Below are 13,966 nucleotides of genomic sequence, written 5' to 3' on the forward strand. Positions count from 1 at the left end.
AACAACCGACCGTCGGGGAGCGTTCTCATGGCGTCTATTATCAACGCTATGGGAGGTCTATGAAGGCCTATGGGACGCCCTGCCCGTTGAAAACTGACTCTCAAGGGGTACCCTGTCCGTAATAGAGTGACGGGGAGGGGCCCTGACCGTCCGTCAACATGTGACGGGTTGGGAGTGAGAACGTGTTGAGGTACGCTGGGCATATTTGTTGTCATGCGTCATGACGTGCCGGCGGCTGAGTACCGGCATCTTACTGAGTATCGGCACCTTGCCGGTACTCAGTAAGAAGTGCCGGTACCACATGGGTAAAAATCAGGCGTACCGGTGAGTACCGGCCCAATTCAAGCACTGTTGTGGGGCCCATTAGTATACAGTCACTTGCGGGGACTTGCCTTTAGAAAAAAATTACAATGCTACTTACACTACTAGCACACAATAACAACTAAAAAAACATAATATACCACTCACACATGCACCAAAGCGGTTCCAGGGCCTGTTCGGAGCTAGAGCCTGATAAGCACCGGTTTTTCCTGTTCACACCGCAGCGGAGGTTCTTTTCCCCGAAAACCGGTTCTTAACAAGCACCAAAAAATTGTCGGTCTAGAATCAAGAACCGCATACGTCACGCTTTCGTCGGAGGGGCTTTCGTCGAACTGAGCAACAGTTTATGGCGAGAACGGCAAACAAAAGTTGTATCAAGCAGTAGCGCTGAGCAAAGTGACCACACACTTTCTAAAAAAAAACACACTCTATAAAGTCAGGCAACACTAACCACTAGAGATGGGCGAGTCCTGATTCATCCGGATCATTAACCCGGATCCTAGAAATGAGCTGGTCGTGACGAGTCTCCCCTCTCCATTAACCCGAGTCCTTGAGTCCCACACTTGGTGTGACGTACAAATTAAAACTATAAATTGCATCACTCGCTACTCTCTTTATAACATGTAAAATCACATTACAACGTACCCCAGTCCATCTGCCTACCCTTTAGCAAGTATACAGGATAGCTGCCAGAAGTTATCGTTTGGCTCAGGGGAGGGGACGCGGATCAGTGAAACTTCCTGCAGACTCGTGGGGACTCAGAGGAGCCGACGGCTCCTAACTGTAATAGCATAGCAGATCCAGCGATCCATACTTGTCATGTGCACGAGCATAGCCCCTCCTCCAGCACCCGGCTCCCGCGCTATCAACAGCAGACTCGCAGACTCGCAGATTCGCAGACTCGCAGACTCGCAGATTCGCAGATTCGCAGACTCGCAGATTCGCAAATCCTGACTCGCTGCAACACACAGCAGAGCAGACTCGTGCGGACTCGGAGCCGTATATAGCAGCAGATCCAGAGATCCAGCAGACTCGTCCTCATGCACGAGTCAACAGCAGACTCAGATTTGCCAAATCGCAAAATAACCCTTTTTTTTGTGATCAACATTTTTTATTAAAGCAAAATACACTGTGTAGGTTAATATAACGTCAGTTTAATAGATAGATAGATAGATAGTACTTTATTGATCCCAAATTGGGAAATTGTTGTTGTTACAGCAGCATAAAAGGCATTTTACAATAAAACAAAACTACAAAATATACAAGAATAGAAATAAAAATAAAATAAAATATAAAATATAAAATATACATGTCGAAATAGAAAATATACATGCAGATAATACATATATATATATATTCAAAATATATGGAATAATAATATGCTCGTGAAATGCAACAACTTTTCGGTTTCACCGATAGGATTTCACCGGTCTTGGTCATGCTGACTCATATGACTCAAATGACTCGTATGATCCGGATCTCTTCAATGACTGACTCAGAAGACCCTGAGTCCGTAAAAGGATCCGGATTTGCCGTCTCTACTAACCACTGCCAGGCTTAGTGTGATTCTGTTTATTTGTACCTTACTTTGACCATCCGTTCGCTGTTATTGATTATTGTGGAGAGCAGGCAGACGTTTTTTTTTGTATTATAGCAGTTATCGGATGGAATCAATACATATCCATCTATCACAAGTAGAATCACAATTAAAAATACGCCAGTAATACTGTATGTGCCTGTAGAAAACGGCTTATGCCACAATAGGATAGCAACAAGTAGTCAAAATAGTCAGTTTAGCTTTGGTTGCTATGCTAACATCACCCATTTTATACCAGATAAACTTTCATAACAGCGTTGTGATGCCAAACAGTGGGCAGCACTGCAGCGGTCGGTAAATGCAGCTGAAACACATTAATAAATAATGAACCACGGCACTCTGGAGAAAAGTATAAGGGTTGAGAAGTAGTTATTTAATTTAATCTGGCTTTGTATGATTAAAAGCAACACGACCATCGACCCGACGCAGTGCCCCATTGTTGTTGTTGTGAGCGCCGTTGGGGAGAAAATCAGCGACATGAACGGTGACTTCAGGACGCAGCACCAGTCGGGCTCTGGGCGGTGTGAACAAAACGGGGGCTGAATAGAAAAACCGGTTCCGAACCAGGAGAGCGAAAGCACGGAGCTAGAACGGGAACCGCGTTGGTGTGAAAGGGGCAACAGGGTCATTATGTCACCTAATGGGCGTTTTTGGTACTTCTAGTACATTTAGCTGATAATGCTACTGTAATATTTTCTTGAATAAAAATGATAAATGTAGGCCTTACAGTATTATTTTCCCTTTCTTCTTGAACCACTGTTTGCCAGCCACGTGAGGGTGCTGTATCTCAAGGTTTAAAAGTTGACCTTTCTCTGTTTCACAGCATCTGAGTTTAACTGCCACATCCTGTCATGAACAGAGACTGAGAGCTGCAATTCCAAGTGTTGACTACAGTCTGCAGGTTTTTGTGGGATTTAGAAGAACAAGGTGCATTTCTTGTAAATGCTGAAGGGAGGAGGGAGCAGGGTTTACTGAGGGCAGTTATCTAAAAGTGAAAGGAAAGTACATTATAATGGGTAATGTAAGGGTATCAATCAGTTGAGTCCCTGAATAAGAGGTTGAATAAAATCATATCACATGAATGAGAAAACCTAGCGGGGAAATAAATGGCAGTTTAAACACATCCATGCCCCTTCCCACCAAACCAGTTTGGTTCTTACTCCGTGCTTTTCTGGTTCTGAACTGGTTCTCCTTTTTAGTCCCAGTTGTGTTCCCAGCCGCTCACAACCACAACAATAGCGGACTGCGTCGGGTTGATGCTCGTGTTGCTTTTAATAATATGAAGCCAGATTAGATTAAATCACTATTATGCCAAATGCTGAAGCTAACTGTACATGTTTCTTTTAAAACACTTTGAGAGCTGCAGACTGCTGGAGGTGCAGTCAAACTGTAAATAAAATGTAGCTCTACATGTCCATGTGACCTTGGGCAAGATACTTAACCACAAATTGGTATGGCCAACGTGTGTGAGTGTGTGTGAATGTTAGTCTCCCTGAGCACCTTGCATGGCAGCCTCTGCCTCTGTATGAATGTGTGTGAATGGGTGAATGTTGATATGTAAAGAGCATTGAGGACTTATATCTCAAATATGTAGTCTGTTCAATTAAAACAAGTCTGAACACATGAGGCTGTATTTCCCCTTGTTCTGTTTATTAAGGGAAGGATTTATACTTTTTAATCTATGAATCATCCCACTGTAGCTGAACTTCAGACTGTGATGTCAGCAGTGTGTGTGGGTGTGGTTTGCTGCATGAAGTCTGTATTTAAGGAGGTGTTGTTGTTGGTGTTGTGACTAACTTCACTTCCTCAGCTTAGCAGCAGACCAGCTCTTCCTAACTAACTATGGTCAGCACATTTGACATGCTGAATGGTAAGTTGATAAACTGTATTCATGCTGTTGATTGTAACATTTTCATTTAAATATATATTTATCGTTACACATACATCATGTTATAGTCCAACTCTGCCATAGAGGGAAACGCTTACAAGCCAAACCTTTTGATTTTAAATCTGCAGTATATGAACTCCTTGGTGAGTGGAGAGGGAAGTATTTTTATTTTACAGACCAGCGCTGTTTTTATCGGCGAGGGGTGGGGGTGGATCTTTCAGAATTATTTTTTTAAACCAAATGCCTTGTTAACTTCATCTGAGAAGGTTCTGCTGGGTGGGCAGTATGGCAGCACTGGAGCACTACTCCGGTTAGATTGTTGACATGTTTGTTTATAAGAGCCGACCCACCCTCTTATTGTAGGCTATCAGTTACTGATTGAACGCTACAGCTGATCTGATACTTCTGAAACTTACTGCAGTTTCACACCGGAGTGAACACTGATGAGAGGTTAAACTCAGATCATCGCTCTAAAGGATTGTATTACATTTGTTTTCTGATTTAAGATCTAGTTAAAGGTATGTTTTAAATGTAAATGTTAAAGGGGACCTTTCATGCAAAATGCACTTTTTGATGTCTTTTATACATAAATGTGTCCCCGGTGTGTCGGGGAACTCACGCAGCGTCAGAAAATAAAACCCTCTCTATTTTCCTCCGTACGCAAATCTCTAAAAACGGGGGTAAAATGGAGCTGATCCAGATTTGCGTCCGGTGTGACGTAATATCGGAAATGTAGGCTGGCTTTACACCCACAAGGGTTAGGGTTAGGGCCTATCAGAAACGTTGTGTCCCCGGTGTTCCAGGGAACTCACCAAGTGTCAGAAAACACAACCCTCTCTATTTTCCTCCATACCCAAATCTCAAAAAAAGGGGCTGCAACGGATCTGATAAAAACTGATCCAGATTTGAACACTGTCCTGACGTCAGGACGGTGGCGCTACGGCTATTGGGCCAACTCCACCAATCAGGAGGAGACAGCTACGGCCATTGCCTTTTGAAAGCGCTGGAGACGCTGTAGTACATATGCCAGGCCTGTAGGTGGTGCTGTTCTCACAGAATCAACCCTTGCAAAAACAGATCTAAAAAATGTCAAATTGAGCAAAATGAGGCATGGCTAAAATGCATGATCTGTTTGGTATTTTGAAGGGGGAAAAAAGTATAAATATGCCTTATATAGGTATGGTCCTACACTATATTATTCAAATATAGCATGATAGGTCCACTTTAAATAAAAACTTGCCTTTTGTGTATACCTGCCTTCCTCTTTTTACGGCATTTGCTCCAAAACGGTTTCAATCGAAGGCTGTCTGCCGAGTTCCTATGCCCCTTTCCAGCTACTCTCCTATATTTCATGGTCATTCCCCCGCTGAATCCTTCCTAGCTGAATTATTTTTGACTGTATTATCAGGGACATCTGGAATCCGACCGTGTTTCTGTCATCATCATGTTTTTTGTGTTTCACCTGTCTTGTTTGCTTTTGAAAGTCTTCCTGCGACTTTGGCTGCTTGGGAGTGCGGTCGTCTTTCAACCAGGATGTTGTGGGTTAGAGCCCAGCCCGTACAGTCAACATGTCGATGATTCCTCTGGTAAGATACTGATCCCTGAGTTGCTCCTTGTGTGTGTGTGTGTGTGTGTGTGTGTGTGTGTGTGTGTGTGTGTGTGTGTGTGTGTGTGTGTGTGTGTGTGTGTGTGTGTGTGTGTGTGCGCGTGCATGTGTGCATGCGTGCGAGTGTAACCTTCCCTAGAGCAAGTGGTGCTGCTCTGCATGAATGAGGTGTGATTGGGTGAATGACTTGCAGTGAGTAAAGAGATTTGATTGGTCCAGAAGACCTGATAAAGAGATTTATAACTACAGTCCATTTACCTCTGTGTGTGATGTCTGTTTTTACTTCCTGTCTTTGTGTTTTCCCGCCTGTTTGTCTGATATATGTCTTCCCTTGTGCGCTTTCTATACGTCGTCTCTGATCCCCTCTGGTTCCTGATGTGTGGTTTTATTTTTCCTTGTGTGATTCCCTGTGTTCCTGCCAATGCTCCTGCATAAGTTGGGTATCCTTCTGATTTAATGTGATGTGATTTTAGATTATATTGTTTGGTTTGACGTAAATGTGTTAATTAATACGAGAGGGGATATCAGATGTTAGAGAGTCTGACAGGCAGTCCTTGTGGTTTATTTTTATAACCATAAAAGGTTCTATTTGGAACCTCAAAGGTATTTTGTGGAAATGCAAATAAAATAAATATATGAAGACATCAATAAATCTTTTTTTTCTGTTTTTCAGTCTGTTCGTCTCAACCTTCTACAAACTGCCACAACAAATACTCGGGCCACAATGATAAGGCTGTCCGGATTGTGATCGTTGGGAAAACTGGAGCTGGGAAGAGCGCCACAGGTAACACCATTCTGGGACATAAGTACTTTAAATCAAAGTTTTCTTCTGAATCTCTGACTAAAGCCTGTGCTAAGGCCTTTGGGGAAGTTGATGGACAAGAGGTGGCTGTCATTGACACTCCTGGTATTTTTGACACCACAACTGATGAAAAGAAAACACTAAAAGATATCGCTCAGAGCATTGGTTATGCTTCTCCTGGACCTCATGTCTTCCTAGTCGTCATCAAACTGGGCAGATTCACAGAGGAAGAAAAACAGACAGTGCAGAAGATTCAGAAAATCTTTGGAGAGGAAGCGAACAGATACAGCATGGTCCTCTTTACCCACGGTGATCTGCTCGAAGATGAACCTATTGAAGAGTTCTTGCAGGAAAGTGAAGATCTGCAGGAACTTGTGAACAGATGTAACGGGCAGTACCACGTCTTCAATAATAAGTTGGAGGATCGTTCTCAGGTCAGAGAGCTGCTCGACAAGATCAGAAATATAGCAAAGAAGAACGGAGGAAGCCATTACACCACAGACATGTTCCAGAAGGCAGAGAAGCTGATAGAAGAGGAAAAACAACGGATCCTTAAAGAGAAAGAAGAGAAAATACGCAAACAGAGGGAGGAACAGGAGAAGAAAATAGAGGAAAAGTATGAGCTACAACTCTGGGAAGCAAAGGCAGACAGGGGGAGGTTGAGCAGGGTTATGAAAAAAGAAAAGGAGGAGGCAAATAAAAAACTGATAGAGATGGAGGAAATAATCGCTAGACATGAAGCTGAGAGCAGCACTACATTACTCCAATATATAATGCAACAGATTATTGAAGTTGTTGTGAAAGTGGTGAAAGTGGTGAAACAAGTGTTTTTTAAATAAACAATTTGGTTAAGTTTTGATTGTTTTCAATCTTGTAAAAGTACAGAATAATATGTACACATTCACATTTGCAATCTTGTCGGGAAGAGAAACTAAGAGCGACAATCCAAAGAGCTGGCTGCACTCTGTACATGCATTTTTTTTTTTGTGGCTTTTAAAAGAACAGGTGTCATTTCTTGTAAATGCTGATGGGAGGTTGAACTATTACTATTACTATTATCTAAATGAACAATGAACATGCAGGTGGACTGGATATTCAAGCTGTGCTAAAAACAGAACAATAAAGGGCGTGAATCAACAAATTCCAACGATCACTGAAGAGCTGAGAAAAAACACGACACATGTAAAAGATTGTAAAGTGAAATGCAGATTAAATGCAACACTTACATTTGTTATGCAAATGTGGGTAGGTGTTTCTATCCGAAAATAATGGTTTTCTTGTGTGTTATGTGTAGACTGTGTAGATCTGTTGTAGGTTACATTAAAACCATTTTGAATAAAGCAACATATCAACACGAAGCCAAGTTCCTTGTGTTTGCTATGTATAACTTTGTCATCCCTTTAAGGTTTTTTGGGGAATTTTTTACTCATAACAATCTATGGTCTAAGAATGAAAAGTTCTGTTTGTTGTAGAGTTTGTGATTTTAGATGTTGAGATGTACGAATACAAAAGGCTTGACATGACTACACTGTAAAATATTACCATGATTTCCCAATCTGTAATATTTTACAATAAATTACTGTTTTACCACTTTACAGTCTTTACCTGTAATGTTCACAATATAATACTGTAATTTTGAATTTCACAGTTAAATCAATGCAGGCACCGTTAATTACTGTGAATGTACAGGATAAATTATTACCAGGATTTCACAACATGTTACTGTAGTAGTATTACATATGCTCCTTTCGTCTCATTAGTATGCATAAAAAAGTGACAGGTCACACCTTCTAAGTCCCGCCCCCTAATTATGCTAATGAGCCCCTTTGCTATGCTAATGAGCCCCTTTGTTCGAGGTGTTATCGCGTACAGGTGTTACATCCCCCCGGTAGCCCCCCACCCCTCTCAGCCCACCCCCCTCCCCCTCACATACAGGTGTCACATCCGCCCTGTCGCCCCCACCCCTCTCAGCCCCCACCCCTCTCAGCCCCCACCCCTCTCAACCCACCCCCCTCCTCCTCCCTTACAGTAGGCGTCACATCCTCCCTGTCGCCCCCCACCCCTGAAGATAGTGAGGGGGTGGAGTCAGTCATAAAAAAGAAATCTATGCAAAACTAGATAAAAGCCAGTCATTTGAGCTTTGAAACAAATTGATATGATTTTTTATTTTATTTCTTACATATATTAGATTTTTTTAGGACAGATAATACTTTGATTATTTTTCCCCTATAAAACGTATTCCCATACCGGGAGTCAAACCCGGGCCACCTAGGTGAAAACCAGGAATCCTAACCGCTAGACCATATGGGATATCTTTTGTGTCTATTTTCACATTTTTCGACACACTATACTGTGACTTTCTTCCACATGTTTCAACACACTATACCATGGTTTTGTTTTCACAAGAAAATATTCACCCGCCGCCGCCAGTGAAAAGAATCCTGACAAGCACCGTCGGGGAAACTAAAAGCGGCCCGTCTGGTAGATGGTATTACCGCTCAAGCCGTTTGGTGACACGGGGGAAGGACCCCTCTGATGATTTTGTCTTGGAGTATTTCAACTCTACATGTGGGGTTTTTCAAACATCTTTGCGTGTGCCTCTGGCTGCTTGGCTGAAAATGATTGATGAAAAATCTACAAAGCTTAAAGAACTTTTTAAACAGAGTCAAACAGCGATAGACATTATAATGGTAAAAAAAACTCACTTTTGCAGATGATTACTCCTCCTCCTCCTCCTCCCCCCTCCTCCCTTACAGTAGGCGTCACATTAAAGGTCTTAATGACCCCTGGTATTTGGTTTTTTCTTTATGTTTAATTACATCACTCCATTAATAAAATAATCCCTAAGTGAAGTTATATGAGATTAGAAATAGCTGCAGGTATGGAGGAAAGAGAAGATTATTTTTTTTAAATGTCCTGCTATTCATTCTAAAGCGGCCCATAAGATCTAATCGGCACAGAGGTTAGCTGTAAAAAACACTTAAGAATGCACAGACTTGAGGGTGTGATCCAAAAGGGCTCCATCCATTTCCTCCCACACCCCCCCCCCCCACACACACACACACACACACACACACACACACACACACACACACACATACCCGTATTTCCTTCTTACCCCAACTTTTTTTTTTGTAATAAATTAAAGGTCTTAATGACCCCCTGGTATTTGTTTTTTCTTTATGTTTAATTACATCATTCCATTAATAAAATAATCCCTATGTGAAATTATATGAGATTAGAAATAGCTGCAGGTATGGAGGAAAGAGAAGATTTTTTAAAATGTCCTGCTAATCAATATGAAGCGGCTCCATAAGGTCTGATTAGCACAGAGGTTAGATGTAAAAAACACTTAAGAATGCACAGACTTGAGGGTTTTAAGAAATCTCTGACAGACAAGACGTGTTAATCTGTTAAACTAGCTGTACCATCCCGATTGGCTCCCCACTTTTCTGGGGCCTATTGACATGCTTATTTGCAATACAGCTATTTAAGGGGAGCAAGTATTCACTAAAACAGAACCAAGTGACCTTTTGGAGAGAGAGAATGAGACCTAATTCGGATCTGATCTGGAAAAAACTATGGTAAGTACTTTTTATATTTTATAATATCATGTAATTATCCAATCATTAATTTTGGGGTGAAGACCTGGTCAGGTTGAGGTTTTAGGGGTTAGGCATGTGTTGGTTTTTGACTAAGGTTATAATAAGTCTCCAGGAAATGCATGTAAGTCAATGTAATGCCCCTGAAGTGGTGTGTGTGTGTGTGTGTGTGTGTGTGTGTGTGTGTGTGTGTGTGTGTGTGTGTGTGTGTGTGTGTGTGTGTGTGTGTGTGTGTGTGTGTGTGTGTGTGTGTTGTAGTGGAAAACTTTATAACAGTGTATACTTATAAAGTTTTATATGTAATGGTAAACTCTATATGTAGTGTAAACTTTATATGATGTGCAAACTAACTTTATGTGTTACCTAATATGGTAAAATGCTATGCAGTTGTCCCATGAGGAGGTATTTTAATCCATGCCCTTTGTTCAACATATAACTAGCCTTAAGGATGTCTGGGGGTGAGACAGGGTCGTAAGCAAAAAGTGAAGAAGTGTCTCAAACAAGTTCCTGTGTTTGAGACACTGTCTTGCAATGAGTTCCTGATTCCTTAGTTATATCTGTTTTGACCTCTCTATGACTTCCTGCTGTCCTCATTTGCACCTGGCCTTAACACATTGGGGGTTGGAGTTTCAACACTTCCATCTGTCTTTAACCAGTTCCTGTTTTACTAAGTTCCTGATTTACTACATTGCCCATGTGTGGCTTCTGTTCCTCTGGAATGTGGGCTTTAGCTTATCTGCCCATCCAGCCCCCCCAGAGTGACAGGTCACGAGTTATTGTTGAACTGTGGACTGACAAAGATGCTATAAAACCTATGCGCAATTCTCTCTCTGTGCGCACTCTTTCGGAATACTCTGTACTCCGTAAGACCTGTGCCTTATTTGAAGCTTCAAATAAAGATCCAGAAAGACAACTCTGTTTCCACCATTTTATTGATTGATCATTCTAATTGAATATCTCCTGAGTATTGACTAGGTCTAAGATTTCCAAAACAGTTGGCGTTGTCGGCAGGATCTCTGCAAGCTCGATTGGGGACACCTGCGGACGCTGGTGGTTGGCCGCCGGGATCTTCGGATTCTCCTCTACCTCGACAGAAAAAGTACGGGACGAGGGGACCAGCGCCGGAGGTGGAACTGATTGACTTCACGAGATCCAACGGACTCAAGGGCCCTCAATACTCGGTGAGACGTACAATTTCTAGTTGGTTAAATATAACTGGTTGTTTAAATATAAAACGTAATTAAACTCCATGACATTTATTATACGGTGGGCTGCTCATATTAAGGGTATTTGGTCGTAACTGGGTTTACGTACATTAACAAATAGTCATCACCGACGGGTGATAAATACAGTGTTTGGAACATTGGGTGTTTTATTACATTTATAGACGTGTTTGGAACACGGGGTGCTTTCTGGGTAAAGCACTTAAAGACTTTCCTCCATGGGGGCAAAGCAGGGGGGTCAGGTACAACCTCCAGAGAGCCCTATAGTGGATGTCATGCGAGCAAAACATGGTGAAGACAGTTTGTCTAAGTTAAATATCTGGACGGAAATGTTCGGATTTCCAAAGGGGGGTTCTTTAAGTAAAACAAAAATTAAAGAGCTAAGGGATAAATTACAAGAATGTGAAGATGAAATGAAAAAGAAGAGTAAAATTAAAGTGACAGACTTAGAGAAGCTGGACACTCACAGAAAGTGTTTAAAACACTGGGAGGATGAAGCAGAAGTCCGTGAAAGGAGGCAGTTGGCCTCGGCGATAAGGAAAATACAGGTTGAGGATGAAAGTGATAAGAAAGGGTAAACCACCAGCATATAACCCACACACTGCCTCTCTGTATCCCTCTTTCACAGGCGTGAGAGACCCTCTCCTCGACCATGGTTTCCCATTTCCCCCACCTCCTCCAGCCGCTCTACAACCTCACGACGCTGCTGGGCCAGAGGTCAACATACCAGACATGGCTGAGATGGGAGCAGGTGAAGAAACAGCTGCAGAAGCAAGACAAGAAAGAGTCCGCCTGAAGCAAGAAAAGAAACGCCGCGACCGCAAAGACAAAGCCCAGCTGACCATGGTCCAGGCTGTTACAACCGCCTGGTCCAACCAAGCCCAGGGTGGAGCCCAAGGTGTCAAAGGCCGTGGAGGCTTCAGAGGGAAAGGCAGAGGACGAGGAGGCAACCAGAACGGCAACAACGGGGGTTGTTTCAACTGCGGTGATATGGATCATTGGGTTGCTGAGTGCCCACATCTCGTCAAAAACAAGGCTTCTGCATCGACTACGAACAATAACAATTCTTCAAACTGACATCAATCGAAGGAGGGGGTGGAGGAGGAGGGAATTCGGTCGGGGGAGACGGAACCTCTGCCTGCTGCATCTAACCAGGGAAGTGACACACACACACATCATACAAGCTATTGAGAAATTGGAAACATTTGGGAAATCTGTTGTTAGAGAGGGTACATATTTGAAATATGGTACTGATACAGCATTTAAGAAATGTCCTACTCTGGTTTGAGCTATAATGGGTGTTGATGTTACATTTTTGGTTGATTCAGGAGCTACACATTCTGTAGTAAAATTGGCAGATTTGCCTGGTTGTAAATTTAGTGGTAGATTTATTCACTCAATAGGAGCGGCTGGGGTAACTGTAAAGGAGAAGTTTTCTGTACCACTTCAGTGTAAAGATAATGGTGATGCCAGTCATCCATTTCCCACATCAGTCAAACACAGTTTCCTTCTATCATCTGTCTGCCCAATAAATTTACTGGGCAGAGATCTGATTCTCCGGTTGGGCTTAGACCTCATTTCCACAAATGAGGGTCTCATAGTCCGACGGCCATCACCTGCGATGGTTCAAAAACTTTAATTTGATGATAAGGATCTGTTGAATGTGTACGAATGGCAGCTAGCATATCCTGATTCTCAGGAGTTGTTGCGGTTGACTCATCAGCGTGTTTTTCCACCTGCGGTGTTCATGAAGGCTTCTCATTTGCATTGTACTGCTAACGTTGTTGAAGATCAATGTAAACATTATGAAGAGAATTTTCTGTTGGAATGTGTGAATGATGAGCTCATGCTTAAAGCTATGTATTGGACTTCGCTGCACAGTGCTATTTCTGTTACACTCACACCCACACAACACAAGCTGTATCAGATCCCAGGGGCGGTCCCACACATTTCACTAGCAAGGGGGCCCACTGATAGATGGAGGGATTTGGATCCAATCGTTAAAGACTGGGAATCTATTACTGATTGGACTATCACTGATGACCCGTTAATTGAGTATTCCTCATCACGTGACGTGTTTAAGTACATCATTAACTGCTCAGTTCATGCACTGCGTTCTCTGGTTCTCACAGGCAATGATGATTATGTTAACCCCGTTTCTTAGCCCATCTGGCCCGGAGTTCTCATGTTTCACTCATGTTTCTGATCTCCCTGCCGCGCTAAAAGAGGTGCCTAAAACGCTGTGGGCAGCTCACAAATATGATGTAGGTTTGATCCGCTCTGCTGAGCCTGTAGTTATTAGTTAGCCACAAGGCCAGTTTGTCCAAACTCCAATATGTACAAAGAACAGTTACATTTTTGGGTCATGTCATTTCAGGTGAGGGGAAAACGCTTTCAGATAAGCGTATTGCATCATTGGCAGCTTTGCCAAAACCTGTCACTAAACGACAGATGATGTCATTTTTAGGTATGTGTTCATACTGCAGGTCATTCATTCCAAACTATTCTCCACTCGAACTGCCACTACGTATTATTACGCATAACCTACAGGTCACCTTATATGGACACCGGAAGCCGATCAAGCCTTCATTAACATGAAGCTGGCTCTCCAATCCCCACCGACGCTAGGTCTACCTGATCACACTAAACCTTTCACTCAGGCAGTGGATGAGCGAAATGGGTGTATGACCTCAGTTCTCCTTCAGGATCATGGGGGAAAACAGAGGCCTGTGGCCTATTTCTCCTCCAAGCTAGATCCTGTAGCTGCTGGCCTGCCAAAATGTCTCCGTGCGGTTGCTGCAGCTGAAAAAGCTCTCAACTCCTCACGTGACATTGTTGGTTATGCACCTTTGACTCTGTTGGTTCCACATGCTGTATCTCTCATCCTCTGTGAACAGAGAACATCACATCTCTCTGCTGCACGTTAC

General features: G+C 42.7%; 2 protein-coding genes and 1 non-coding gene across 4 annotated transcripts in view; 2 read left to right on the plus strand and 1 right to left on the minus strand.

Moving 5' to 3' along the window:
* Nucleotides 1-13,966, plus strand: part of LOC117487435 (GTPase IMAP family member 9-like) — a 223,026-nt gene that overhangs the window by 144,073 nt on the left and 64,987 nt on the right. The window lies entirely within an intron of this gene.
* On the plus strand, nt 3,709-7,572 carry LOC117487443 (GTPase IMAP family member 9-like). Its single transcript, XM_034136064.1, has 3 exons — nt 3,709-3,788; nt 5,291-5,392; nt 6,086-7,572. Exons 1-3 carry the CDS (start codon nt 3,761-3,763, stop codon nt 7,051-7,053), a joined length of 1,098 nt encoding a protein of 365 aa, XP_033991955.1. The 5' UTR covers nt 3,709-3,760; the 3' UTR covers nt 7,054-7,572.
* trnae-uuc lies at nt 8,453-8,524 on the minus strand. Its single transcript has one exon. It is a non-coding gene; the product is annotated as a tRNA-Glu (tRNA).

Source organism: Trematomus bernacchii, unplaced genomic scaffold, assembly GCF_902827165.1.
Source record: "Trematomus bernacchii unplaced genomic scaffold, fTreBer1.1, whole genome shotgun sequence".
Taxonomy (NCBI): Eukaryota; Metazoa; Chordata; class Actinopteri; order Perciformes; family Nototheniidae; genus Trematomus; species Trematomus bernacchii.

What these genes read in the sequence shown, in the direction of transcription:
- LOC117487443 (XM_034136064.1), top strand. Translation starts at nt 3,761, where the DNA reads ATGGTCAGCACATTTGACATGCTGAATG. An exon ending in CACATTTGACATGCTGAATG is followed by an intron (nt 3,789 to 5,290) that starts GTAAGTTGATAA and finishes TGCTTTTGAAAG; the next exon opens with TCTTCCTGCGACTTTGGCTG. An exon ending in ACATGTCGATGATTCCTCTG is followed by an intron (nt 5,393 to 6,085) that starts GTAAGATACTGA and finishes TCTGTTTTTCAG; the next exon opens with TCTGTTCGTCTCAACCTTCT.